This window comes from Thunnus albacares, chromosome 8 (assembly GCF_914725855.1).
Source record: "Thunnus albacares chromosome 8, fThuAlb1.1, whole genome shotgun sequence".
NCBI classification, from domain to species: domain Eukaryota; kingdom Metazoa; phylum Chordata; class Actinopteri; order Scombriformes; family Scombridae; genus Thunnus; species Thunnus albacares.
In genome coordinates, this window is record NC_058113.1 from 26,813,882 (window position 1) to 26,841,291 (window position 27,410).

The 27,410-nt window shown below is 37.2% G+C and overlaps 2 protein-coding genes across 2 annotated transcripts; both read right to left on the reverse strand.

The window, feature by feature from the left end:
* Positions 1-1,815: 1,815 nt before the first annotated feature.
* On the reverse strand, positions 1,816-7,800 carry LOC122987497 (interleukin-21 receptor-like). Its single transcript, XM_044359404.1, has 9 exons — positions 7,204-7,800; positions 6,883-6,976; positions 5,808-5,928; positions 5,517-5,674; positions 5,081-5,226; positions 4,815-4,977; positions 4,383-4,479; positions 4,205-4,289; positions 1,816-3,017 (listed from the first exon to the last, which is right to left on the reverse strand). The coding sequence occupies exons 2-9, from the start codon at positions 6,950-6,952 to the stop codon at positions 2,466-2,468; spliced, it is 1,392 nt and encodes a 463-aa protein (XP_044215339.1). The 5' UTR covers positions 6,953-6,976; positions 7,204-7,800; the 3' UTR covers positions 1,816-2,465.
* A 3,754-nt stretch (positions 7,801-11,554) lies between these two features.
* On the reverse strand, positions 11,555-26,097 carry il21r.1 (interleukin 21 receptor, tandem duplicate 1). The gene is made up of 11 exons (XM_044360028.1): positions 25,923-26,097; positions 25,093-25,316; positions 23,200-23,267; positions 22,742-22,821; positions 22,363-22,471; positions 21,347-21,528; positions 20,601-20,737; positions 20,294-20,483; positions 20,096-20,174; positions 18,464-18,557; positions 11,555-14,218 (listed from the first exon to the last, which is right to left on the reverse strand). The coding sequence occupies exons 4-11, from the start codon at positions 22,794-22,796 to the stop codon at positions 13,451-13,453; spliced, it is 1,614 nt and encodes a 537-aa protein (XP_044215963.1). The 5' UTR covers positions 22,797-22,821; positions 23,200-23,267; positions 25,093-25,316; positions 25,923-26,097; the 3' UTR covers positions 11,555-13,450.
* Between the last annotated feature and the right edge of the window lie 1,313 nt (positions 26,098-27,410).

A 27,410-nucleotide genomic window follows, 5' to 3' on the forward strand; every position in this document is an offset into this window, starting at 1 on the left:
GTGACCAAACAACACAAAATACTCTGCAGACATTACTCGGTCACAGTTCAGTTTCTAAATGCTTGCAGCTGCCGGAAAACTTACAACTAGTTTGAGCATAATAAACAGGTGCATGCCAGTATGCAGGTTTTGGTGCGTGCCAGTGTGACTGTTCAAACATCAAAACTTTGCTTGATTAAAAGTACAGTATTAGACAGTAGTATTGTCAGGATATTGTTACCTACTCAACCCTCATGATACTTTAAATTAGGACTCATAGCAAACATGAACTTACAATAATTCTATCTATTAAAACTGCATAGGCGGAATTGGGTGCTTTTGACTGGGGTCACCCAGGACCCCAGTACAGTCATATTTTTAAAAAGCACTAATTAAAACAGAAACAGAAAACAATGATATGAAGTCATTAGGAACAAATTGATTGACAAAGTCATGAAGAATTGGAATTATAGAATAAAGCACCTGTGAAATATGACAAAAAGTATACCTCTGGGGTCTACGGGTACCCAGGCAGTGGGATTAAGGTTACCACAAGTTAAAGTACCTGTAATGCAGAATGGTGTTATGATATTATATGTCAATGTATTATTATGATTAATGCGTAAAGGTACTAGGAGAGTTTAAATGTTGTGGCAGCTTGTGTGGAGCTAATTTTAATAATTTTATAGCCAATAATTTTGGGCACTTTAATCAATAAAAATGCATCAAAGTTTATAAGTTGACAAAAATCTTTTTGAAAAGGAACTAGTAAGTGCAATATTTTTCCGCTGAAATGTAGTGGAGTAAAAGTATCAAGTAGCTTAGGGTCCCACGTGGACACACTTTTCTTCCAAAGTGAGAATAGTTGTTGTCCCCAGATAGCATATGGAAGTGAGCCACTTCAGGCACTGCTGGCCTTCTTCTGGCCCGGACAAAATGCATGTGAGCCTGAAACGGGCCACATGTAAAATAGCAAATATGGCCCAAATATCCCAAATCAAATGTGTGCCTTTTTTGGTAAAGATGCAGTGATCTCAGGTATTTGTATTCTGGATGATGTGGGCCAGTTCTGGTTTATCTGGTTTGTTCTTGGTTGACTTATGGCTTGCTTGTGGCCCAGATCTGGGAAACAGGAGCGGACCGCCAAGTGCCATCATTCCGTGCGATATGTGGGCCGGATGAAAGTGCAGAAAGTGTCAGGTGTGGGCTGGATCTGGGCCACAGCAATTTTGCTATCTGGGTTTGTGCCTCTCTCGCTGGTTTGATGTGGGCTGGGCTCAGCTGGAAAAAGATTATGAAATTAACTTTTAGGCAAACATGGAAGATAATAATAATAATGATAATAATAAGACTCATGAGAAAATGAAACTTTGAGCATCTTAATTTCCATTACTTCTGGGCAGACTCCATTTGTTGATGAAGACAATGTGAAATAATGAAACCTGCCTCACAGATCACAGCTGTTCTGCAGCTGCTAAATGGTAAGATTGTTTTGTCAAGTATTTTACCTTGTCAGCAAAATGTCAGTGATGATAACAGTGACATAAGAGTTAGCCTGTGAACTGGTGGGTTTTTTGTATTAATTATTGTTTTTATTCATTGCTATGTTTGTTTATGTATTTATGATTGACTGCTGTCTATGAGTCAAATGGATATTCTAGAACATTAAAGCTTTACTCTACTTTTCTGAAATGACCATGAATATGCAAGTACACAAAGTATAGCCACTTCCTTTTCAGTGGGCACTAGGTATACAGTATGTCTCACTGATGCCTGTACTTGCTCTCATTTATGAAGAAATTAATAGAGACACTTTAACATTGAAATTGTGCTTTATTGATCCTTGTGGGGAGATACATCTTGAGTATTTGACACTTCCCATTTACTTTAGGAGCAGTGCTAACTGGCCTCACCTATAGGCAATATGTCTATAGTTTCCACTACACAATTCAACAATTCAGTGATGGACAATGGTCCAGCAAAGATCTAAACATCTCTCTAAAACCATTACAAACCATTTTGAGATTACTTAATGCCCCTTTAATTACTTATTATTCATTAAAAAAGTGAAAGCAAATAACCACATTGTGTAAACAAGGCAAAATAATAAGCTTGACTTGACTAATTAAAAAAAATATATCATTGAAAGCTGATTTGAAATTCACACACATTTACATGTCACCATAGTTTACAGTCAATATGGCAAAGGCATCAAGTGCAACATATTCATGCTAGCCAAAGCAGAAGCCTACCACATGTGCTGAACTGTGCTGTGTTTATTTTTTGCTTTACAAAAAGACATTCATGAGGTTCATAGATGGGGATAGGGAATTCAAGCCATAAAACCACACAAAACCTGCACTTGCTTAGTAAGAAGTGCTATCTAGAACACATAGCAGAATACAGTAATGTGTGTGTGCATGTAAACCCATTTGACCCATTCCTGAAATGCAGCCATTACAATCAGTGTCACCTTTCTCCTACAATCATTCAGATTTTACGCTGTCATCCTCTTGTGGCAAATCAGATGGAACATTTGGGCTGTTTTTTTTGGATACTAAAACAGGAACAATACCTTCTGCTGTTTTGTTGAGGATACAGTAATCACTAGATGGTGGTGGATTGTGATCAACTGGACTGTTTGGTAAACTACACTCAGAGATTTGGGTCAGATCCTCGCAGCTGCAACCAGAGTCGGCACAGCTGATTTCTAAGAAATCGTCAGGTGGAGAGGAGACAACAGCTTCTACTTCTCCAATACCAAACCCCCACACGGGGCAAGGGAGCTGAGTGTAAGAAGTGTTTCCTGCACAGACCACAGTTAAAGGAGGGGAGGCCTCATGCACCCCAGGTAAGCCTACATAGGAGTTTTGACACTGAGTGAAGGCCAGTTGTGTTACTGTGGGGTTGTTGTGGAAGTCCTGGTTCTCTTCTGGGTCCTTTGTGATGGGTTTTGGTACAACCGTCACAACAGCGTTTGTTAAGATCTCCTCAGTTTTATATGTTAGTACAAATTTGCCTTGAGGTGAGAGCCATTCCTGTGAATTCAGTAGCATTTAGACATGTTAGGAGTGATAATGTTGCGTGACTCATTTCCACCGCAGCACATACACAACACAAACAGTAAACATACTGATACCTAATGTGAAAACTACTAACTACTATATGTTTTTCACTATTGAAACAATGGACATTTTTAAACCATGCTGATAATTCCCATACAGATATCCTTTTGGTAACTAGGATGCTAGAGGGCGCCCTTCTTCCTCATATATGTCCTTGACTAAAATATACAGTTATTGATGTATAAAAGCTATAAACGCTGTTCTAGTGGACACTGAGGAAATGATTACTTATGCTGCTTGTATTGTGCTTTGCTTTATGTTGTATCCTTATGTGTAATTCTGTTCATTGTTGCACAAGGATAGTTCCGCTGTTCTAAAGTTGAAATTTGAACAAAATAAAGTTAAAACCAAAACATCTTCGAGGACTTAAAGGATAGGTTCAAAGTTTTTCAAGTCAGACTTAAAACTGTAGTCAGGTGCTCATATAAACATTGAAACAGGTTTTTCTTGCTGTACTCATTCCTCCTTTCCTTACTGACCATTAGAAGATCCCCTCCAAATGTGTTCACAATGTAAGTGATGTGGGACAAAATCCACAGTCCTCATTTTGAGCAAAAACGTATTTAAATGTTTATCTGAAGATATTATGAGGTTTCAGCCATCTGAGTTAGTTAAATAAAGTGGATATCTTCCACAGGTACAGTCTTTTTAGTAAAAAAAACCCAACAAATCTCTCTGTGTCTCAGCTGACAGTGGAAGGATTGTAACAAAAAGAGCGAATTTGGCTCTAAAAACACTGTAGCTTAGAGAATTGTTGCCTCATTTGACTAATTTGTATTGCTGAAGCTTCATATTAGCTTCAGATGAATGTAACAGAGGACTGTGGTTTGTCCTCCATCACTTAGATTGAAAGTGCATTTGGAATGATCGGTATGAACAGGAGGAATTGATAACAGTAAGAAAAACTGGACTATTGTTTTAGGACAGACTTGGGAAAAACTATGAGCCTATTCTTTAACATGGTCACTGACTACACTATACACAATACCTAAAGTAGTTGCTGTTGTTAATGTTGTCATTAAAAGTCCAGTTGACTTAGTTTCCTAAAATAAGACAACAAGGAAAAGAACAGACAAGACAACATTGTATTACCACCTCACCTGGAGGTTGCCTTCATGTTGTTTGAATAGAGGCTGGAAGAAAGGAGCTGGTGATGGTGTGTGGGACAATGTTTTTATCTTCATTCTGCAATACAATTAACGAAAAATCAGAAAGATCAATCCACATTTTTACCTTAAATCACCCTTTCTCCAATGTTTAACAGTACAAATGAATTACCTTGCAGCAGGATTGGAGAATACAAACAGCAGGACTCCAACAACCACACACACTGGGCCCAGAGATTGGGTCAAAATGACAAATATATTTTCTTGTTCTGAGAAAGTTTCATGAAATAATACTGAATTAGTGATTCATAGCACAGACATGGCAGGAAGTCTACTAGGTGGCTGAATTGTCTGTATAATTCTTTGAAGGTGATGATGATTAGAAAGAGTCTTGTGGGTTTTCAGACTTTGACTCATATCATTCAAAAAAAATATATAACTATTGTTCTTGATGACACTGAGGCATGCAGTACAGTGGGACGATAAGACCTCACACATACCGCAGAAAGCAGGCTTCAAATGTACTTTTATATCAGTACATTTAGATTCAATGTTGACAGTCAGTGCCATGAAACTTTTGTACTAAAGAAAAGGGGGCATTTACCTTCTCTTGCTTCAGTTTCCCAGCATGTTTGTGGACTCCATTTACTCCAGATCGCATTATAATCATCATGACTAGGTTTAGATCTCACTTTAATGCAATATGTAGCACCTGGTATGAGTTGTGATTTTTGAATCCACTCAGACCTTTCTTTAGAATAAAGTTCCTGGGGAACGGTTGAAAAGGTAAAAAAAACAACAACAATTACTATGAGATATTATTCCAGCAAAAAAGATGTCAAAGGATGGCTATTTATGACAAGAGCTTACCTTGCTGCCTTGAGGTGTTTGAAGTAGGAGACTGTATTCAAGGTCATTGCGGAGAAACCTGTGGTATTCATACCCACTTTTCCAAGTGATGTTGAAAGTCTCTGGTGTTTGTTGGACATCAGCTTGATGTGGGGGTGTCAGCTGAACTGATCACAAACATTCATCAAATCATATTTACATATATGAAAATCTTTCTAATACACACAGTACATTTTGTAAAAACATTACCTAATGTTTGTTATTCACACTCTCTACTGAATGATAAAGGTACTGTCCTTCTGAAATATTCAAATTTGTTGAAGTTTTATCGTTTTATGGAGGTACCATCAAATACACAGCCGCATATACATTCATGTCATGGAACACAAACATCAACATACACACAAGTCATCCAGACACATACAATCAGTATGAATTACAGTCAATTCATACTTACTGTTCTGTGCTGGCATAAAACCCTCTGCCAATTTCTTACAGCCAGATTCATGACAAAGGTCTATGTCATAGGAATCATCAGTGGTAAAAGTTGACTGAGGGCTGCTTTTACAGACACAGCTGTAACTGTGATTTATGGCCAGACAATTCTCACAGTGCCTAAAGATTCAAAAAAACAACAACAGAACATTACATTTGGTGCATCTTTTTGGTACAAACACAAACATTAATTTCTGTAGGAAGAATTTAACATTTTCATTTATACATATAATCCTTGAAGGAGTGCATTTACCCCAAGCTTGGTTTGAATTCCAGGTGATAGGTGGTGTTGGACTGTCCGACAGGATTAGCAGTGATGTTCAAGATGCAAGTAACTGTGTGCCAATAGTCACACGTACATGAATATCCATCAACTGTGAAAGTGGGAAGAAAAGATAACTGTTACATACACAATAACATTATGACATGACTTACTCAAATACTAAGTAATCCAGTGGTGGAAGAAATATTCTGATAATTTTAAGTTCAAAGTTCAGATATTTATCATCAAAATATACTTATAGTATCAGAAAAGTGCCTCCTGTGAGTATTATATTATTTTATGTTACATCATTAGTTTGTTACTGATGATTGTTACTTTTATTGTTGAAGCAGGTCCAGGTGGAGTTATTTTAAACTACTTTCTATACAGATTGGTTTCCCAATCCAGGGGCTGGGCCCCTTCCACAGGTCACAAGATAAATCTGAGTGGTCGTAATATTATTAATGGGGTATGAAAGAAGAACAAACAAAGTACTGCTACACAAATTTGTGTTGATATGTTAAACCTTTCTCTAATCTTTGCTTTTTTATGACACATTTGATGATTTTACTTCTTTTTGAACCTTGAATAGTTATTTTAAATGAAAACATCTGAGAAGTTTAGAGAGTAAATTAACCACTATTTTAATCTTTACCAATATTTTTTATGTAAAATACTAATTTGTAAAGTAACCACTAATTGTAGCCATCATGGAGCTAAGTGAAACCTACATTATTTGAATAGAATGTAGTCTACAATAGAAATAGTTACTTTCCACCAGTGGAGTAATCAAAATATTACTCAAATGTTCAGGTTAATCACAGATGACAAATAGCTAAAATAATAATCAGATGATATGAAATACCTCTTGACATTTCTATAGTTAAACATTTCCCTTAAACCTCCTACTGTGGTTGATTACCGGAATGTGACATCTAAGCACAATCAATCATAAAAAGGAAAGAATTTGATCACACAAATACAAGCCACAAGATGAGATATGCCACAAGCTGCCTCATTAAAACCTTACTCACAAATAGCGCAGAAGGAAGTGAGTGAGAAGTACCTGTCATGCAGTAGGTCACTGCAAGGACGCTGGAGAACCAACACACAAACAGGAGCTGCGGACACGTCATGTCTCCATGGATATGAGTATCACTCTGTGGATATGAATAAAACATTTCCTCCTATCATCTTATAATTTCTTATTCTCTTTACTTCTATAATACAATAAATTTAATAATCCATTATTCTATAAAATAAGCCTGTGACATGAATATGACAGGCAGAAATATACAGTAACCATATAGCTCAAGTTTAAATTATTTGAAAAAAACAAGAAAATTTGCACTAATACCATTACTGCTATGATGGAAAGTGCTATTACCTTGGGGGCTGCCCTGGTTCTGTTGATGTCTCAGACAGTGAATGAAAGATGGAACTGAGGTTTTACTTATCACTGGTTGCATCACAGGAAGTCAAACCTCGTCACAAGCCTAATTTTTTTTTTTCCGTCTTTCACCTATTTGGTTTAGTTTTGGGCACGTGCTCTTACTTGTGTTCATTCTCTTTTAGACTAAATTTGTTTCTGTGTCTTTCATATCATTTGGTATAGCCTGAGTAAAATATTGTCCTTGTGATAATACTTTAATGGAATGGGTGAGGAATCATTTCATGTCACTGTGGATAAGCTTTTTTTTGTTTTGATGGATTATAATTATGATTATGTTGTAAATGGTGACATATTTTGTTAAAATACATTTATTTTGTGGTCAAGCCCAAAAGCTGCTCCGTTGGAAGGATGAACACTTTAAGTTACACTATTTGGCATTTATAAACAGTATATAAACATTCAATAAGTGGTTTATAACACACTATAATGTATTTATGAGCAGCTATAACAAAACAGGAGGATGATTGCTGTTGACAAATACATTAAACAATTACATCTGCTTACAACTACATGATAGTGTGGCCATTTATTAAATGTTTACATACATACGTTTACATACTTCTTATAAATGCTAAATAGAGGGTGCATAAAAAGACTAAATGTGGCAGATATCTACTTGATATGACTAACTCAGTCTGCTGAAGCCTCATATAAGCTTCAGATAAATGTTTAAATGCATTTTTGCACAAAATGACTATATGGACACACTGTAGATTTTGGCCCCCATCACTTACACTGAAAGGTCATTTGAAGGGGATCTTTCAAGTCAAGTATGAACAGGAAGAATGGTTACAGCAAGGAAAACCAACCAGTTGCCCATTTAAAAACCAGTCAGTTGCCCATCTAAAAATGGGTCTGTTTTAAGACAGACTTAAATAAGTGAGAATTTATCCTTTTAACTGTTCAAAAGATATTCCCTCATTTGGTGTTTTAATCTAACATGTCAGTCCAAAATATGCCATGAATGCAGGGGTCTATCCAGGACGGGGTGGCCAAGATGAGACACAGAGTTAGTGCAGGGTGGCCATGGCATTGCGAACCTTAATGAATGGCAGGTGATCAAAATGTGTAAATACAGATGTTAAATGCATTATGTTGCTTCAACCTATGCATGGAATGGATAAATTCATGTTAGCATCCATTGTAATGTTTGTACTCAAGGCCTAGATAGTGTTTTTACATTTTATAATACAGCGTTAAACTAAAGGTGCCATGCTGACCATCTCTGACAACTAAATTTAATATTACAACCTAGAACAGCACTAACACACAGATACCACTATATTCAGTTTTCTATTCCATGTACATTACATTTTCCATTTACACCTATCACAGTCTCTGGGAAGCAGTGGTTATTTAAACATGCCTAGTTTCAATCAGTAATTATGTTCAGGATAGGCTACACATTCTCTAAGAGCTGTTTCCCTGTAATGGAGTAAATATGTTACAGGTTCAGAATGAAGCTCTGAGTCCAAAGTGGTGCAACACATTTATTCACAGGGGTTACCTGTGAAAAACATATTTAAGACAGTTGTCAGCAATGTTATTCATATCATTGTGGCATTAACTCAGCTTATATAAGCTCTACTATCTCTGAACTGTGAACTTCACTGTAATAACTTAAGTTTACCATCCTGCTTTAAAGTTTTCAATGGAGTTCACTTACTATAAACATCCCATACACAATGCTACAAGTGTCTAAATTGTACATTTTCTACACACAAACAACACTGAGCATACACAATCATAAACATATTTTCTTATCTGCATGAGTAAAACTCTCTTGTGTTCTATAGATGTTTCTTACTCAGTGTCTATTAACACACATTAGACTCCGAATTACATATTCTAATTGCTGACGAAACGCTAACCCCTAAATTCCACCGGGCGCGTGTGCGCCGCGTTCCGGCTCCGACGCGGCTGCCGGAGCTGATCGCGGCCACTCTAGTCAATGGAAATGCCTCGTCTATTTTTCACGGATGCCGCGTCAGGCAGCACAGAGCAGATCGAGCTGGGCAGGAAGTCAGAAACAGCATTGAGAATGCGGTCAATTTTCAAAATAAAACATCCCGTGGAGACGCCTGGTCGTATATCAACAATAAACGCAATTAAAACAGACGAATAAAGAAACCATTTAACTACGTAGCCCACTTAACCATAGTAACACACAAAAATCAAGGAAAATTACCAAATCAACGAAAGCTGAGCAAGTTAACAAAATTGGGCAGTTTAGTTGCCCTGCTACTGCTGCTAGTAATTCCTTTAGGGACTTACCTTACTTACAGACTACACTATGTTAATATAGCTTTAATCCACAGTACATGGACTGCATGGTTGTGGAAAGTGTAGACACAACAGCAAGGTTGGTGTGGAATAAACAAACATACTTGTACTTGTCTGGCAGGGAAACTCTGGACTTGAAAGTAAAGAGCCACACTTCCCCCTCCCACTACAACTACCATCAGAAGCCTTTTCAATAGGAAAAACCCACTGTCAGATATTATCTGTTAATTACGTTTATCAAAGCCTAATAAATATGAACCTTAAAGCTCTAATTAAATATCCCAAAGAGTTGTCATGACAACATTCACCCAGAATCGGAGAAATAAACAATATGGGACCAGAAAAGAAAAAGGTTTTAGAGTCAAAATAGAGTTAGTTTTTTCCAGTAAATTGGTAAAATACTATGATTGCAATTCCACCATTGTTTATGTTCAGTAACTATATAATGTCAAATATGCCATTTGGTGAAAGAGAACAAATGTGCTCCGCAAACATTCTCTACTCATATGTAAATAACCAAATCAACGAAAGCTGAGCAAGTTAACAAAATAGCCTTTAGGGACTTTATTAGCTTTGACTAGGCTGCTATAATTACTGTAGTAGGAGTGCAACTGACTTTAAACGGCGTAAGGCTTCCCCACAGTGAAGACGCTTCGCTTCTCACACGCTCCCGGTGGAATAGGGCGCTGTGCAGAGATGTCTCCAGCACATCCTGGCCCCATTTGTAGGCTACATTCAATTTCACATTGTATGCGACCCCAACCAGTGTCCACAACACTTACAGGAGTTTACTTTATTTTGTCACCATAACAGTCCCATTATACTTTTCTTACCTGTGCAAAACATATTTAAAACAGTTGTCAGCAATATTATGGCGTTAGCTCAGCTTGTGGTCACTGTGACCTGAGTCCTGATGGCCAGCATACTTTGGATTTTGAGGCCTGTTTTTTTTGTGAGATCAGCTCTCACAGCCTCAGTCTATTATGGTAGAAGGAATCAGCTGATCAGCTGTCATCATTGATTGGCCATTGTTTGTCTCACCTTATTGTGTTGATGAACTTGACCAATGACCTATCAGATCTGGGGTGGCCACTGAGATTTTAGAGGTGGCCATGGCCACCCCATAAAATCGACAATTGAATTAAGTTGACAGCTGGTGACTGTAAAGGCCATAGCATGTGATTTAAATTATTTTCAAACTCATCAAACCGTTCAGAGAGCCCTCATGCCATGTATGGAAGCATCTGCTAACTCAACATAAAAACCCAATTCAACTCTTCCTGAACAATGGACCGATATTATAAAGAATGGACTAGGCTTTACAATCATCCCATATACTGTATATGTACTGTAATGTCATCAAAATGTTACCTTATACAATACCCACTTATTTCTCTTTAGCAATGTTTTCTGGAGATAATATACTGTATACTGTTTTGCATAATGTCTTCTTGCAAATATGTCAAGAATTGTTAGATACCATTGCAGCATATTGAGGGAGAGGGAGCGTGGTTGCTTCCATGTAATAGCAGCAGTCATTACAGTTAAAACAATGTTCTTGGAGTTCCTTCAGGGCAACATGAACAGTTCAGAGATTGATTTGGTGAGAACCTGGCAAGCTTTTGAGGAGTGATCATATTCATATTCTTCATAGCTGACATGCTAAAACCAAAAAATAACAACGATTTTTAAAGTCTTTTGGTACAAGTCATGTCTTCACAACCAAAATGGAAGTGTTTCAGGTCCCTGAATGGTGATCATTAAACAGACACTGCATTTGAACATCCTAATCATTTCTGTAATTATTCATGTTGTGTGACTACATGAGGCCTGCCTGGGGCTGTCCTACTTATTTGACCATCTCAAAACGTGATGTTATCTTTCTTGCTTTCGAGTCAAGTCATAGGGAGGGCAAGTCCAAGTCTCAAGTCCTCATTTTATGACTTTAGTCCATCTCCAGTTTGAAGTCTACAGCTGGTATTGAAAGACAAAATGGCAGCACTTTGATTTGACTTTTTATTGACAGAAAAACTTTACAAAACTGACAAAATCAGAAGGTCAAGCTTGAGATAAGCAAGGAAGCAGACAGACACCAGATTGTGAGACAATGTGCATTCACAGCCAAGCTACATTTACACTTTTCATCTTTCACTAAAGCTAAAACTGTCTGAATTTGTATCCTGTCCTCTGACAATTAGTTGACGTTTGCCTTGTTAGCCATTTTCACATTTTGCTGTTGCCTTGAAGAAACAAATGCATGATGATGAGCCACTAAAATTCAAAACATGACTAACAGAAACCTGCCATCACTCTGAAAGCTGAAAGTCAGCACTACAACCTCATAGCCCCTGTTATATGTCAATCCAATGTGCTGGAGTACAGAGCCAATACAATATAAAACATGTCACCTTACTTACAGACTACACTATGTTAATATAGCTTTAATCCACAGTACATGGACTGCATGGTTGTGGAAAGTGTAGACACAACAGCAAGGTTGGTGTGGAATAAACAAACATACTTGTACTTTAACAAGGAACACATTGAGACCATTGTCTGGCAGGGAAACTCTGGACTTGAAAGTAAAGAGCCACACTTCCCCCTCCCACCACAGCGACCATCAAGAGCCTTTTCAATAGGAAAAACCCACTGTTAGATATTATCTGTTAATTATGTTTATCAAAGCCTAACAAATATGAACCTTAAAGCTCTAATTAAATATCCTGAAGAGTTGTCTTGACAACATTCACCCAGAATCGGAGAAATAAACAATATGGGACCAGAAAAGAAAAAGATTTTAGAGTCAAAATAGAGTTTTTCCCAGTAAATTGGTAAAATACTATGGTTGCAATTCCACCATTGTTTATGTTCAGTAACTATATAATGTCAAATATACCATTTGGTGAAAGAGAACAAATGTGCTCCGCAAACATTCTCTACTCAAGGTGAAAGAATGGTTTGTAAAGGCTTGTCTGGCATGTTTGTCCACTTCGTTCCAACAAATGGTGTCAAGGTCAGAGACAATCATTCTATCGTGTTTACAGATGATAAAATTTTGTCCATGTTTACTCTTTTTACTGACATTGCGCAAAACAGAACGGATGGTTACAGTGGTTACTAAAAGACTGCATGCGTAAGGAAACATTATCAGAAAACTGGATCTTGATAAGATGCAGCATGCATCCTGGTGCTACAGTACAAGCTAATGAAGCATGCATGACCATGAGAAAATGAATCTGTATATACAAATAACGAAAAAACATCCTCTAGCTGTATAAATCAAATATACAACATTTTGATCACATGTTGCATATCTATGGAGTCCGGAGTGTCCCATCAGAATAGTTCTAAGACTTTCTCAGTGCATCATTACAATCTATTAATTGATTTATACATTTATAAAAGTTAATATAACTTAATTAATTGAATTAGCATTCATATGATGCATTAATAACTCACAGTAAGAGACATTTAAAAAACCCTGTACATTTGTAAGTTGATGATTATATTTCCTTATTCTGTCTTTAAATGATGAATTTATAATTGATCAATTGATTTCATTATAATTTAACACTGAAAAATATTACTGTGGTGGCACTCTTCAGACTTCATACATGTCATTCCTCCCTGTCCAACCGAATTTATTTTTCTCCTCGGACTGTCTCTTAAAAACAAAAAAAGGCAACATCTTTTTAAACAATGAAACCTGACTATATACGTACAAAGTGCACAACTAAAACATTTCAAGATAAAAAAAAAATATACAGGATTTTATGCCAATCAGACACATCCTATTTACTTTGAAATTATCCGTGCTAGAAATGTCAACAATAATGTCCATGTTTTAAGTCCAACAGCACTACAAACTGTAATTGTGGGAGTAAAGCAGCTTTGGTGATCACTGTGTTTCATGGAGTTTGTTCTCTGGGTTGCTTGAGTCCTCTTGAATAGTGCTACATATCATCCACTGTTTAACGTAGTTAGAATTAGAGTTTTTGTGCTCATGAAATAAATCTGAGTCTCTGTGCTCTGCTGTCCCAGGGCTGCTGCACTCCCCAAATCCACTGTCAATGGTGTCCAAGTCCACGTGAGGGTAGCCATCTTCTGACTGTTCGTTTGAGGCAAATGAGTCAAGTGATACCCTCTCTGGTTCATTGAAATGGGCATGTGGCTGAAAGTTTATATTTCCCACTGATGGGTCATTGGATATTTGGTTTTCAAGCCCTGGTAATATCTCATTTTGTCTATCCATCCTGGACATCGGAGGCTCTAAATCATAGCCAGCATGCTCTCTGTTGTCTCCATCATATGAAGCAAAACTTCCTCCATCTTGGTAACTTCTGAGGGTGTTTACAGAGCTCTGTGACATGACTTCCTCCTCAAACTCTTCCTCTCCAGACAGGGTTACAGTATGGATAGAGATGTGTCCAGTGGAGTGGCCAGTACCCTGCGAACTGCGACCGTCCTGGAAGTGCGGCAGCGAGTTGCAGTGAGGTTGTTGCAGGATATGGAGGAAACAACCACCTTGTTTCATCTCCTTGTCCTCGCTGTAGCTTTGTTTCTCATTGTTCCAGTGAAGGACGTCGTGCTGCTTCTCGGTTATAATCTCGACATGTGTGTTGACTCCACGGTAATCATACTCGCTGAATACAGGATTCACCCAATCCTATAAGATAGCAAATGGAAGACACTGATTTTGAGTACTGGCACAACTAAATGACAACACTGGCCTATGAATGTTCAAACAAACAGTTTTGACATTTTGGGAAATACGCTTATTCACTTTCTTGCCAAGAGTTAGATCAGAAGCTCAATAGCACTCTCATGTCTGTGCACTAAATTAGCTTAGCTTAGCGAAAACACTGGAAACGGGGAGACCACTAGAATTTGCTCCAGAATGTAACTCCCCATAAAACTGTAACTTTTAGGTTTTTGTATGGATTAAAGAAACAATACATAATTAGAAAGCTTTAGAGGTGTTGGTGGCAGGATTTTGTTACGTTTGGTCTGAGCCAGTCTTGCTGTTGCCCCTGTTTCCACTCTTTATGTTTAATGTAAAAGTAGGTTTCATACACTTTTTACTGTATTATGTTTTTTATTATAAACCCCTTATATTAACTGACCCTTAGAAGGGTAATATCACATATTTCCTCACTAACCTCTAATGATAAGATAGTTTTGTTTTATTTGACCAGGTTCTAGATGTCAATGTCAGTCTGATGGTTTGGTTCAGACTGAAACATGTCAACAACTACTGAATGAATTGCCATGACTTTTCATTCATGGCCCCCAGAGGATGAATCCTAATAACTAACTTAATCACCTGACTTTTCCTCGAGCACAATCATCAGGTTAACAAATACCAGTTTGTTAAATATTTTGATTAAGACAAAATAACTATCTGCAAAACTAATTCCCATCTGCCTCAGCTGTCCTTTGTGTTAAGTGCTAGGCAAATATTAGCATGCTAACATGATAAACTGGGGAACATGGTAGACAATATCCCTCCCTACATCAGCATATCACTGTGAGCATGTTAGCATACTGACATTAGCATTTAGCTCAAAGCACCACAATGGTTTGGTTGAACTGACTGTTTAAGGGTCTGGCATTTGACCACGCAGGCTAACTCATACAACCTTCATCAACATTTTGCCATAAGTGTGTTCATCAAAATATCCTCTATTTGTACATTCACGCTTTATCTGATCTTTTTTTCCGTTGTGCTTAACCACTGATACAGCTCATCTGAAGTGCAGTTGAGACACTCGGGCAAGTACCTAAATTTATTTTTACTTGGGGGGTTTCATGGGCTTCATTAGGATACATATGGACCTTTAGCTACTACTGTAAAAGGCCATACATCTAAAACATTAGCCCAGCACAGGTGCAACATGATAATACAGTGTAGGAAATACTGCATGAGGTGCCTGAAGTAAGGCTATAGTATCTAATTAATAATAGTGTCTAAACTTTTGTTTAATGTATATTTTGAAGTAAGAATACAGTGGGCTGACCTTGCATTGAAAATATTGTCATTTTTAGAGAATTGTCTGAGTCTAGAAGTCAAATGAGAATTAAGTGAACCACCAGCATAACATGGGAAAACTGCAAGGAACTCCAACTGTAACTCCAACTCCATATTGTAAGAAGAGCTCATGTGAATTCTCTACACTAACCATGATTGAGTTGTGCTAATAACAGGTATAACTGTGTTTTTTTTTTTTTTTTGCTTCAAATCTTGGTTGCACTTTTAAAGCTATGACTCAACCCACACAAATCTATGTGGCTTTACGTCAATATACAAGTCTTCTGCAGCCACCTTGAGCCTCCATGCAGCTAGGTGATGGCCAGATAAGCATGAATCACTTTTTTTTTACGCAAAGGCCACCACATCCTGAGGTATGGAGCTCAGCATCATTGAATTGTTTCTGATGCGCTGAGAAAATGCCAGTAGTCTGTACCACACGTCTAAGATAGCGCAGTCAAACTAGAACAATGATTTCTAAAAGAGCTGCTTCAGTCTGTTGCAGTGATCCTGAAGATGATATATACAGTGCAGAAAATACAGCAGGTAAGATCTCTAGCAAGGATTGCACAAAAAGAACGTCACATCTGTAACAAAGCTACACAACAGATGTGTTGTTTCACTGTTTTTTTAAACACAACCTATCACTTATTATTGCATCAGATTTGATGATCTAATTTAAGTGGATACACTGCTACAAAGAGTCAACAAGAAAGACAGGCTTTATAGAGGTTGCATATTTGTAAACTAACAAATTTAAACTGAATCTAGTTTCATAAGAAACTACTCTTTATGATAAAGAACTGGTGTTTTTAAATGTAAATTAAATGTAAATTGCCTTGAGGAGTATTTCAAAGTATTTAGTACAAAACATTAATGACTAAGTTTCAGACTGAGATGAAAATACAGATGCCATTGTGAAAACATCATCAGCAGCCATCTGTACCTAAACTAAACTCCTTTAGAGTAGATTGTATGTTATTGTCAACATTTTATACCTCTTTTATTGAAAGTATTTCATTTTTTGCTCTTAAGTTTATGAAATAAGTTCTCAAAAAAGGTATATGCAATTATCAATGACCCCCCTCACACATCCTATATGTTTTCTTTAAGGTAATGCCATTAGGAGTGCATTTTAAATTGCCTGTATGTAAAACAAATAGCAAATAAATATGTATTTTTATGTTTGTAAACCAGCTTGCCTTGTTTATAATCATGATAAAGTATTTTGAAATTATTTATGTCACACATGCTCTTCATTTGGCAAAGTTTACACTATGTTGTAACAAAGGTACAGCAGTGCAAACCAAGTAGGAATCTCTCATGTACCTCCCCTCCCAAAGTAGAGTATGTTCCTTCTGTTATTTGCTACAGGTGCACACTCTGCTGACTTATGTGTGGAACTACAAACAGATGTCAGGATAACAGGTTAGTTGAGCTTTTAAGTAGTGACCAGTGTTGGGCAAGTTACTGGAAATTAGTAATTAGTTACACTTACTAGTTACTAGTTACCTCTCTCAAAAAGTAATTGAATGACTTTACCAATTACTGCATATAAAAAGTAATTAGTTACTAGGGAAGTAACTTTTGCATTACTTTTAACGCAAAAGTGTAACTCGTCCAAAAATCTCAGAGTTCAATCCACTTGGTAAAGCATCCATTTTGTTTTCCCCAGAACCCCAGATCAGTTCAGTTCAATCCAGTTTCACAAACATAAAAGAAAGACTATTCAAAAATCCACTCCGGGTTTTACCCCTGATCCACAACTCAACAGCAATAGCAGCTGCAGTTCAGTAACAGGTATTAATTACAATATATATATAACGTTATAACTCCAGAGGTCGGCTCTGAGACACAGTAAGGTCAGATGATGTTGTGTTTGTGTTTTCTGTCCACTATTTACATGTAAGACAGAAGTAGCAAGTAACAAGCCCATTTAAACTTCAGTAATTGCATTATTTAATTTGAAAAAGTAATAAGTTAGATTACTATTTACCGCCAAAAGTAGTGAAATTACAGTAACACTGGTAGTGACCTATAAAATATCACAATAATTTTAGGTGATGTGATGATATTGTAAAAATGACTTTTGGTGTTTGAAATATTCAAATGAATTTCTGAGAATCATAAGTAATATACATATGATGATCAAACGAGTGACCCTTGTGGCATTTATTGTTCATTTCACTCCACTAAAACTGTCTAATAAGTTCAGAGCATGACCTTCAGACCAGGAAAGATTTTAGAATGATTTTTATCTCATAGACATTTAGACATGTTTTAGGTTTCTCATGTCTGCCCACACAGACATGAAGATATCTAATCAGCACTTCATTAGCATTGACATATAATTAATGAGCATGAAGAATAGGGAGTATGTTTCATTAAAAAGTTTGACTTTGTTCCTAGATGTCAAAAAAACAGAAAGATGATTAGGGGAAAACATGAAAAGGTGATGGAAAAGATAATAAAGATAAAACATAAAAAAACATCAGTTTTCTGTAAAAAGACTATAAAAATGTGAACCACATAGTTTTCACTCTGTGCCCCTATCAAGTGAAAAACAAGCTATTTTTAGCCTCACACAATGACACATCAAAGATCTACGTTCTGGGGGTATTTTCCACTGAGGTGGAACAGGTCTGGCTGTCATATACAAATATCTACCCACAATATGTCATACAGATGAAAACGAAAAGCCTCTTGAAGCCCCTGCAGACTTGAGTCATTCATGACATGAAGGCCCTTAAATGTGAAGTCACGGGGAAAGTCCCACTAAGCAGGTCCAGATGTGCTGAAAGTCCCCTCTTGGGCAACACCTGCTGGGCCGATTTGGAAATTACACAAAACCCCATGGGCTGATTTTGTTTTTTTTTGTCTTACCTTAAAGTTCCCTCCATAGTTGTGGTAGAGGGGCTTGAAAAAGTCATTTGCCCTTGGGATGTCTATGATCTGCTGGAGTTTTCTCAGCCAAAACCTGAAACCAATAGAAAATTATTTTACAACGAGAAGGGAAATAGAGAATGAAAAATGATGTGACATTTCTAATTCATAGGAGCTGTGGCACTTTTGATGAACTGTTTTTCGTTTTTGGTGTGTGAGATTTCAGTGGTTTGGTGTGTTGTGAAAATTGAGGGGGGTGGGGGTGGGAGGGGGGTGGGGTGAGGGGGTGGGGTGAAAGCCTTTGTTAGATGCAGTAGTGCCGGTAGATAGATGAAAAGAAAACAAGTGAGGGAGAGATGCAACAAAGGTCCCCAGTCGGACAGGGGACATTGCAGCACACGGTCCATCCAGCTTATATACTGACTTATATCCTGAATGTTTCAAATGTAATTGAGAAATTCATCTTATTGCTCACATTGTTCTTGCCCCTATTGTGACAGTTGTGTATTAGTTTGCAGTTCATTTCAGCAAAAAACAATAGTTTTGAATAAGTAAGAAATATATACTCAGCTGAAGTCTAAAATGTTGTAATGCCATATTTAAGGAAGCCAATCAGAGACTATTTCTTAAAAGAAATGTAAAAGGTTCAAAATGTTCTGGAAAAAAAAAAAAATTGGCCAGCCTGATCGAGAGCATCCTTGTGTTCTCTGTCTGGTAGCCTTGTAACAAAAACAAGTTGCCTATTGTTGTTAGAACAGCAGAGACAGCTGTAGGCTGCTAACAAAATCATTAGATGCTTTGTATAGTAATGTTCTATACAGGGAAACTGTCTATTTTTAAAGACACTGAATATACTCTCCACAACGCTATAGAGCATCTCTTGAAAACAAAAAGATAGATAAAGGATCCTTCTTTGTACTCTGCCACTTGGGTTCATGTTCTTTTATGCTTGTGCTTTACTTGTGTTTTTCTACTGTAACTGTGAGCGCTTAATAAATGAGGTGTTCTCGGTTCTCTGACACTGATGCTCTGCATGACTTCCTATGTCTGCTAGCCATTTCAGTGCAATGTGTAGCTGCACGTACAGCACAATAGTGGTTTCTCTATATGTGGGAGGTGATGCCAGGAAAGTGTACAACGAAGCAGTGAAAAGCTTTGCTAATCATTTACTGGAAGACAAAGTTTTGCTGACCTTAAGTCTTAATTTGCTGTCACTCTGCTAAATTATTTGTCTGTGCAATAAATGCAGATTATGCATGAAGTCAAAAGGAAATTTAACATTAAACACTATTAACATGTTTTAGTTCAATGATGATTAATAGTTGTTTCAGTCCTGATATATTTGTTGCTGGTTTCTGTAAAAGCTACTAGTGGATCACCAGTTTCAAAAGAGACAAGTAAGGCTTTTGAGCTAGTAAACATTTTCAAGTGGCGAACCCTTCTGTGTTTGGTAAATGAAATGTGGGGTATTCAATTGTTGATTAAAAGTTCTTTAAGTTTTGCAGGTAACTCAGCAAGTAGATTGCAACACCAACAAATCCCACTAGAATTACACATGGTTTAAAAAAGGAATGGGGTTAAATTATCATACTTGGAGAAAAAGAAAGTAATTCAAGTGTCTACAGTACTCACGGTTTTTGTGAATAACCCAACAAGAGGACTGCAACAAGAATGATGACCAGGAGGACGTAAATCCACCATCCTTTAATTCCTGTACGGGAGACATAACACATGAAATAGGTACCAAATGACATTATATGATAAACAAACTTTACACTTCCTGTTTCTGAAATGTTAGTGTGAAGGATCAGTGCAGAAATGCTCCTCTACCCTCAGTCTCTTTAGAAGTTCCTGCAGTCCTCCACTCTGCAGTGGAACTCCACTCGCTCCACGGACCCTGATAGAGATTCTCAGGACAATATTTGGCCTGAACATCCACAGTATAGTTGGTAAGTGGTTGCAGTTTCTTGTGGTCTAGTGAAATGTACTTTTGGTCCAATAAATAGGAAAAAGCTGGATCCTATCAGAGAGGAATCAAAAACAGAACAGATTTGCATGGGAATTGTCAGCAGAGAAAAACAACAGTATTGTACTCCAACAGCATGACAAGTCCAGTTTTCAGTTTTTGTGTTTTTACCTTTGACAAGTCTTTGCTTTCTCTTATGCGCACCCTATATGTGAAACACTCTCCTTCGTCGTTTTTGTTGTCCCACGTGATGTTGTAGAGGCTGTCAGTGTTTGTCACATTAACATTGAAAGGTGGCGGACGTTTCACTGTGAAAGTAGAGACCCAAGGGATCATTATGAAGTTGAAAATACGTGTATGCCAATAATGCTCTACACCAGAAGTGGCAGTTGAAAATTATTTTTAGCTTTTGTCTTTATCTGGAGGGTAAGCCAGATGGCTGCATGTTTGCTGCCACACAACATTTTGGTTAAGCTGGGAAAATTGCCAGCATGATTCTTGTCATCTCTGGATTTTCTGAACTTTCAAACAAAACATAAAATGGTATAATGTACAGTCATATATGAAGATTTTTGGTAACAGGTTGGCTTTTTTAACAGGTGGGAAAACTGTTTAGAGTGTAACAAGTGACTCAAATGTGTAAAAAAAAGTGCTTATCTTATAAGGGTAAAGACAAATGAACATTTAACTTTTTAAAAACAAATTTTATATACATAATTTGATGCCATCAGTATCGTCATAAGTTATGTAATCATACTGTTACCATATTTTGGAAAACTCTATTGTCTGTGACCTTATTTCGTTTCTGCTATCCTCCTTTTCATTTCATTTCTGCTATCCTCCTTTTTGCTGTCTGTTCAGAGGGAATGACACATAGTGAAACTTCAAATAGCCTAGTTATTATGAGTTTAACTTACCAACACTACTCAGCGCCCATCTGGATGGCTCACTCATTATTACTTGACTGCCTTGTTGACTGACTGTTGCAGTACACATGGTGTCAACAACTGCAACATCACTTAAACCCTCTGGCAACATCTCGCACCAGGATTGAGGCGGTGTGATTTGACAGCTGTCAATAGCCTCAAGATCTCCATCACTACAAGAAACAGGAAGGAGTGTTATGATCAATAATGCCCTGTGACATCAGCCAACACCTAAGCACCAAAGATTGCATTTGCCATATGATAGTTTCAGAGCAAAACCGATGTAGTGTGGAATATGGAAGGCTTCAAGTCACATTCTTGTTTCTTGAGAGCAAAATATATTGAAGAGACTAAAGCAATTGTTTTTTGCAGTGCAGTTACAGTTTGTCCACCAGAAAGCACATAAAAATGTATTTTTCAACTTTAAAATATACAGTAAGTAGTACATATCAGTACAGTACATATCTTGGTCACAATTCTTTAACAACCATTATTAAAAAGACTGTAACTATTTTAAAAAGCCCAATATCTCATTAGATTTACATTTATTGGTCTAAAAATCCAGTATCAGTTGGGCTTACTCTTTACACCAATAACAATGAAACATGATATAAATTAGATATTATTACATCAGTGCAGGATGTTCATATTGAAAACATTATTGGCAATTTCTGATGGGCTACCAAGTGCACATTAAGGGTCAAAAACCTGTTCATCAAAACAGTCTTTCTGAAGCAACCCCATTTTCAAAAGTTGCCCACAAGGCAGTAATGACTGACAACATTATATCTATCAAAATGTTACTGATATTAGAGTCAAATATTCAAAATTACCCAACATGGTGATCCTTGTTATGATTATGTTTATTTTCAAGGGGGCTAAATCAACAGCTAACTCCCAGGTTACTATTTGAATTAAAGGTAGTGTTGCCATGATGAAGGCACATACAGTATTATATACCAAAATAAAGCAATGTAACAAACAGTGACACAGACAACATCTTGTACCTGCAGTAGACTGTGAGGAGGACAGGCTCTGTCAGCACAGAGTCAGAACCACAGGAACAATTCAGTGAAACATCGTAGTCCGTTGAACAAGTGACTTCGCACAATGTGACTGCAGCAGAAAAAAAAAAGTAAGTTGTGTAAAGTTGCATTTACTGAATTTAATGACAATGCTCTAGTTCAACACATTCAATTATTTATTTAATCTCAATCAGGTTGAGAAACACATTTTCAAAGGCACAGTCATCAACAATGTACAAAAGTACGATATGATCGTACTTATCTTAAATGCTCCTAAATGGAGCATTTCAAGTGGGAAATTTCCTTTACACATTCATTTTTACCACAAAAAAAGAGATAGTGATCAGATAAGTTGACTTACCACCCTGAATGAAAAAAGTCAGGTCCCACAGCATCAATAAGAACATTAGAGCCATGGGGACGACCCACTGTTATCAGCCACTGGTTAGAAAATAGGAAACAATGCAGCTGAAACTAAATATAGACACAATCACTGTACTTGAACAACTGATAAAAATGTATTTCTTGGTGTCTGCCTTTTTGAGATTCTGCCTTCCTCTAGGATTTGGTGGCAAATTGGGATAAAGGTTAGTTAATAATCAAATAAAAGGCTAAGAAATCTATCCACAGTCTAACATGGAGTAAACATCATTATTGGTATCAATAATTCAACATATTCATAAAAGGAGCATCAAAAGATACAGGTCATTCTTAAAAGGCAGTTAAATGGATAACAGTATATTTCTTAAAAACATCTTAAAATCTTGTGAACATTTTTGGTTCTAAAATCTAATCGATTTAAAGATTGAACAATCTTACCTTTTTTGATTTAAAATTCTGCCACTTTATCCGTCAATAAGCAAGCCGAGATAATGATGCACTGATGTCTGTGTGAGAATGTTTAGTGGAACAATTTTCAGAGTTTGTCACAGCGAAGGCGTCATCATCAGTGGCGTGACTAAGGATGTGGTTTCAGACCCTTTTGAGCGGTGTCTGTGTGGTGCCTTCCCACCACATCCACACTGTTGCTATGAATATGCAGTAGTTAACCAGACAGAAAAAATGCAACAGGAAACAAATTATCTCATAAAATAATTCAGTCATTACATTTGTCACCTGATTTAAAAAAAAAAAAAAAAGTAAAATGCAAATTCAATAGATTGTTTTAAAGAACAAATACTAAAATACACTTAGATTAAAGGAAATTACAGAGATATACAGAGATACTGAAGAACTTTTAGCAATGTCTTCTTCTCCATGTAGTCTGTGTTTCTACTGACTGTCATAAAATGTCTTAATTATCACAAAGCACCGCCTTGCTCAGATCATTTTGAACCTTTACTCAAAACATGACCAATACATGTTTCAGTACTGAGATGATCCAAGACACTGACACCAGAGATGTTTTTGAGATACCTTTCAAAAGACCCTTATCATACACCTACATATCTACATAAACAGTTTATCAGGGGTTTTCAGTAGTTTCCAGCAGAGCGTATTGAAGCTAAATGAGTCATGATCCTACTGCTCATTGTAAAGACGTAAATTGTCTGTCTTAAATGTCATCCTAGAGTTAAATGTTACTACCTCTAGTTGTATAATTTGATGCTGGATGTGCATGTTCTGCACCAAGAGTGTGACTAAAATGTGCTATTTTAACTATAATAGTTTCTTTTTTCTTTTTTTTTTATTGTACAAATGGTGGGCCTCTGTGTGATTCAAATTCCTATGTAAGTGTGTAGGCGGATAGTGTTTAATGTCATTGTGGCAACATTAGTAAAAGCCAAATGTCATGTAACACGTAGCATCTTTAGTGCTTTGTGACAGGTTAATAGTACAAAGCAAAGGCACAATGGCTGAAGTATAAATATTACCTTTGTGGAGATATGCTTGCTATTGCACTTCAGCAAGGCACTGGTGTGCTGCAGTGTGGCTGCTGGTTAGGATGCGTTAAATACAGACTAATTTCCCCATGAGGATTAATAAACTGCAGCTTGGCTTAATGTAGTGTTGTTGTATTACACTACCTTTTAAAGAGCAGGGGCCCAAGTCCACTCTTACAACAGGGCTGCATCATAACTTTTAGGTGCAGACACAGCTGCTGTGTCTTGTAGGATCACATCACTGCCACCAGAGGTCACTGTACATATGGCTTAACTTGCTGCAACCTGCTGCAGCCCAACTAATGTTTATCACACCTATTGTGCAGTCAATCTCCATCTGAGAGAACATTTCTTTTGCTCAGATCATTTCACTGTGAGTTCTCAAGATGACTCTCACTCTTATGTGTGAACCAAACATAATATTGCAGCCAGTTTAATTAACCAGAGAATACTGAGTGCAGCCTACTGAAATCACGAAACAGAATTTCACATTTTTCACAAAATTGACCTTATTTTATTCAAATCGAGGGTCTAAGGTTGGAGGATGTTGTATGCTGTACAGATTGTAAAGCCCCCTGAGGCAAATTTGTAATTTGTGATACTGGGCTTTATCAATAAAAACTGACTTGCCTTGACCTCTCTATCACTTAATATTGCCAACATGCAATGCTGTCAAAGGCAGTTTTAATATTATGAGAACAATATTAAAGTACACTGGTAATAGATGATGACAGAGACATATTGTTAGCAGTAATGTAATTGTAATTTCAAGTTCCAGCCAGGATGGCATTAGAAAAAAGGAGGACAAATATTTGCTATAGAGTTATACCTTCGTTCATTGTACTCTGCCCTCAACAGACTCCAATCCTCTTCTCACACATCTGCTATTTGATGAAGACTAGGCTGGGGACAGTTCTAGCACACCTTAGTCCATAGTCGACTGAGGACAGGGAGATCTACGTTCCTCAAGCTCCACATGAATTGACGACATTGGAGAAATGCCGCCTTTGCACTCTGCGGAGACTGTTGAAGGCACTGATGTTTCAAGGTGCTCTGTTTCAAGACAGAGATAGAACAATGTTGAACAGAGTGAACAATGTCTTCATGTGAAGGGAAGACAGGACAGGTTGATATATCAGGCCAGCAACATTTCTATTAAAAATGGATGTCAAGCTTTGAAAAAAGCATGTATTAAGAGTCTGCTAAGCACATAAGAAACTACAGCAAATTATATTAATTTGTTTTAAATGTTTTGTCTATATAATGTCACACTTCCGGGGACATTACATGGACTTAAATTAATTTCCTGGAGACTTACCCTAACCTTAATCACCACATGCCTAACCCTAGCCTTAACATAACCCTAAACTGACCTTTACTTTAAAGCACGTTAAGGGGACTTACTTTTTAACCCCATAAGGGATGCGAGTCCCCACAATATGACTGTGTAAACAGATTTACGTGCCCACAACGTGAGGAATACCTGAACCACACACACACACACACGCACACACACACACACACACACACACACACACACACACACACACACACACGCACACATACACACACACACACACACACACACACACACACACACACACACACACACAGTATAGACCTAATTTCAGTAACGGGAATATAGAAGCACAATATTACCAAAGCATACAGTCACTGGGGAAGTCCGTAATCACTTCTTGCTCGTTTCGTTTTTCACATCGTGCATCTCTTGCAGAATATGCAGAATCTGTCACTAGAATGTCACGTGGCCAAGAAACGAGTCGGTCACAGCTCAGGTTAGAGAAATGGGTTTTTACTGCCTCCGTGTGACACCTGTGACTCACTGTCACAAGACGCGATTTATTATTTTTTTTCCTAGGATGGCGAAGTCATGACCGTCCTACGCTGCCTCTGATTGGCTAGCGCACTTTGCCTTCATTGGTTGGGTTGGTTAGGTTTAGACATGAGGAGTGGGATTGGTTAGGGTTAGGGTAAGAATATCAGGATAAGCCAAACAGAGGCAGAGTAAGGCGGGTCATCACATCGCCATCCTAGGGTGGGAAAAAAAAAAACGCGTCTTGCAATGTCAATGAGTAACAGGTGTCACACGGAGGATGGATGATATTGCAGGTGTGGAATAGGTTTCGGTATCATTGTTACAAAATGTAATGTAATGCAATGAAGTGTCACAAAATTGAACTTAATGAAATACTGCTATTTCTTAACTGTATTTTAACTTGTAATTGTTATTTTTCACCTCTGAGATTTGAGATCAGGTATTCAAATGTGTCTTAAAACAGCAGTCAGGTGCCCAGATGAACACTGAAAGAGGTTCCAAATCCATTTTTGTGCAAAAATGTATATAAAGATAGATCTGAAGCTTATATGAGGCTTCAGCAGTCTGAGTTAGTCATATCAAGTCTTTTTAGCATATAATTCCTTCTTTGTGTTTCCTCAGACAGTGTTTCCCTGTTGAGCTGTGGTGGAATATAATATAGTATAGTAACAAATAAGGGGACTTTGGCACTAAAAAGACTGTAACGTTGAAAGACATATGCTTGTTTTGACTAATTTGGTTGGCTGAAGCTTCATATTAGCTCCAGATAAACTTTTCGAAACTGACTTTTTGAAATTTGTCCCCAAAACCAGCCCACAGACATAGATACACATCTCCTGTTCCCCGGCTGTATAGCAGTATGTAGGCTGGGGTTTTCTCGTGCTTTATTTCTCAAATCTCACCACACACCTGGCACAACATGCACAGTTTTAATGTGTAAGAAAATATAGACAAGGGAATTATTTTGTTTATCAGATCATCTCATGGTCTTATTTGCCTGTTCTGTTCATCATAAGCAATAAAATAGATACATTGTGCCTATTTTAAACTAAAAAGTATTTCTACATTGTAAGTTAAATGATGTCTAAAGTACATAAAATATCAAAGTAAGTATATATACATATTATGGTTATTGATGAATAATAAGTCACTTAGCAGATAAAACATTTTACTGGTTGATAATTAGTGTTTTTTTCAGTGCTTGTTAATGAATTCAAACACCGGTCAAATCTGACCTGCGAACACTAAAGGTGTAAACCCTTTTCTAACACGTTAGGAGGGTTAAGTTGCACTAATGAGTTTCCACCACA

What these genes read in the sequence shown, in the direction of transcription:
- LOC122987497 (XM_044359404.1), bottom strand. Translation starts at nt 6,952, where the DNA reads ATGACGTGTCCGCAGCTCCTGTTTGTGTGTTGGTTCTCCAGCGTCCTT. An exon ending in GAATTCAAACCAAGCTTGGG is followed by an intron (nt 5,675 to 5,807) that starts GTAAATGCACTC and finishes TTGAATCTTTAG; the next exon opens with GCACTGTGAGAATTGTCTGG. An exon ending in TTCTCCAATCCTGCTGCAAG is followed by an intron (nt 4,290 to 4,382) that starts GTAATTCATTTG and finishes ATTGTATTGCAG; the next exon opens with AATGAAGATAAAAACATTGT.
- il21r.1 (XM_044360028.1), bottom strand. Translation starts at nt 22,796, where the DNA reads ATGGCTCTAATGTTCTTATTGATGCTGTGGGACCTGACTTTTTTCATT. An exon ending in CTCCTCACAGTCTACTGCAG is followed by an intron (nt 21,529 to 22,362) that starts GTACAAGATGTT and finishes TGTTTCTTGTAG; the next exon opens with TGATGGAGATCTTGAGGCTA. An exon ending in AAAGCAAAGACTTGTCAAAG is followed by an intron (nt 20,484 to 20,600) that starts GTAAAAACACAA and finishes CCTCTCTGATAG; the next exon opens with GATCCAGCTTTTTCCTATTT.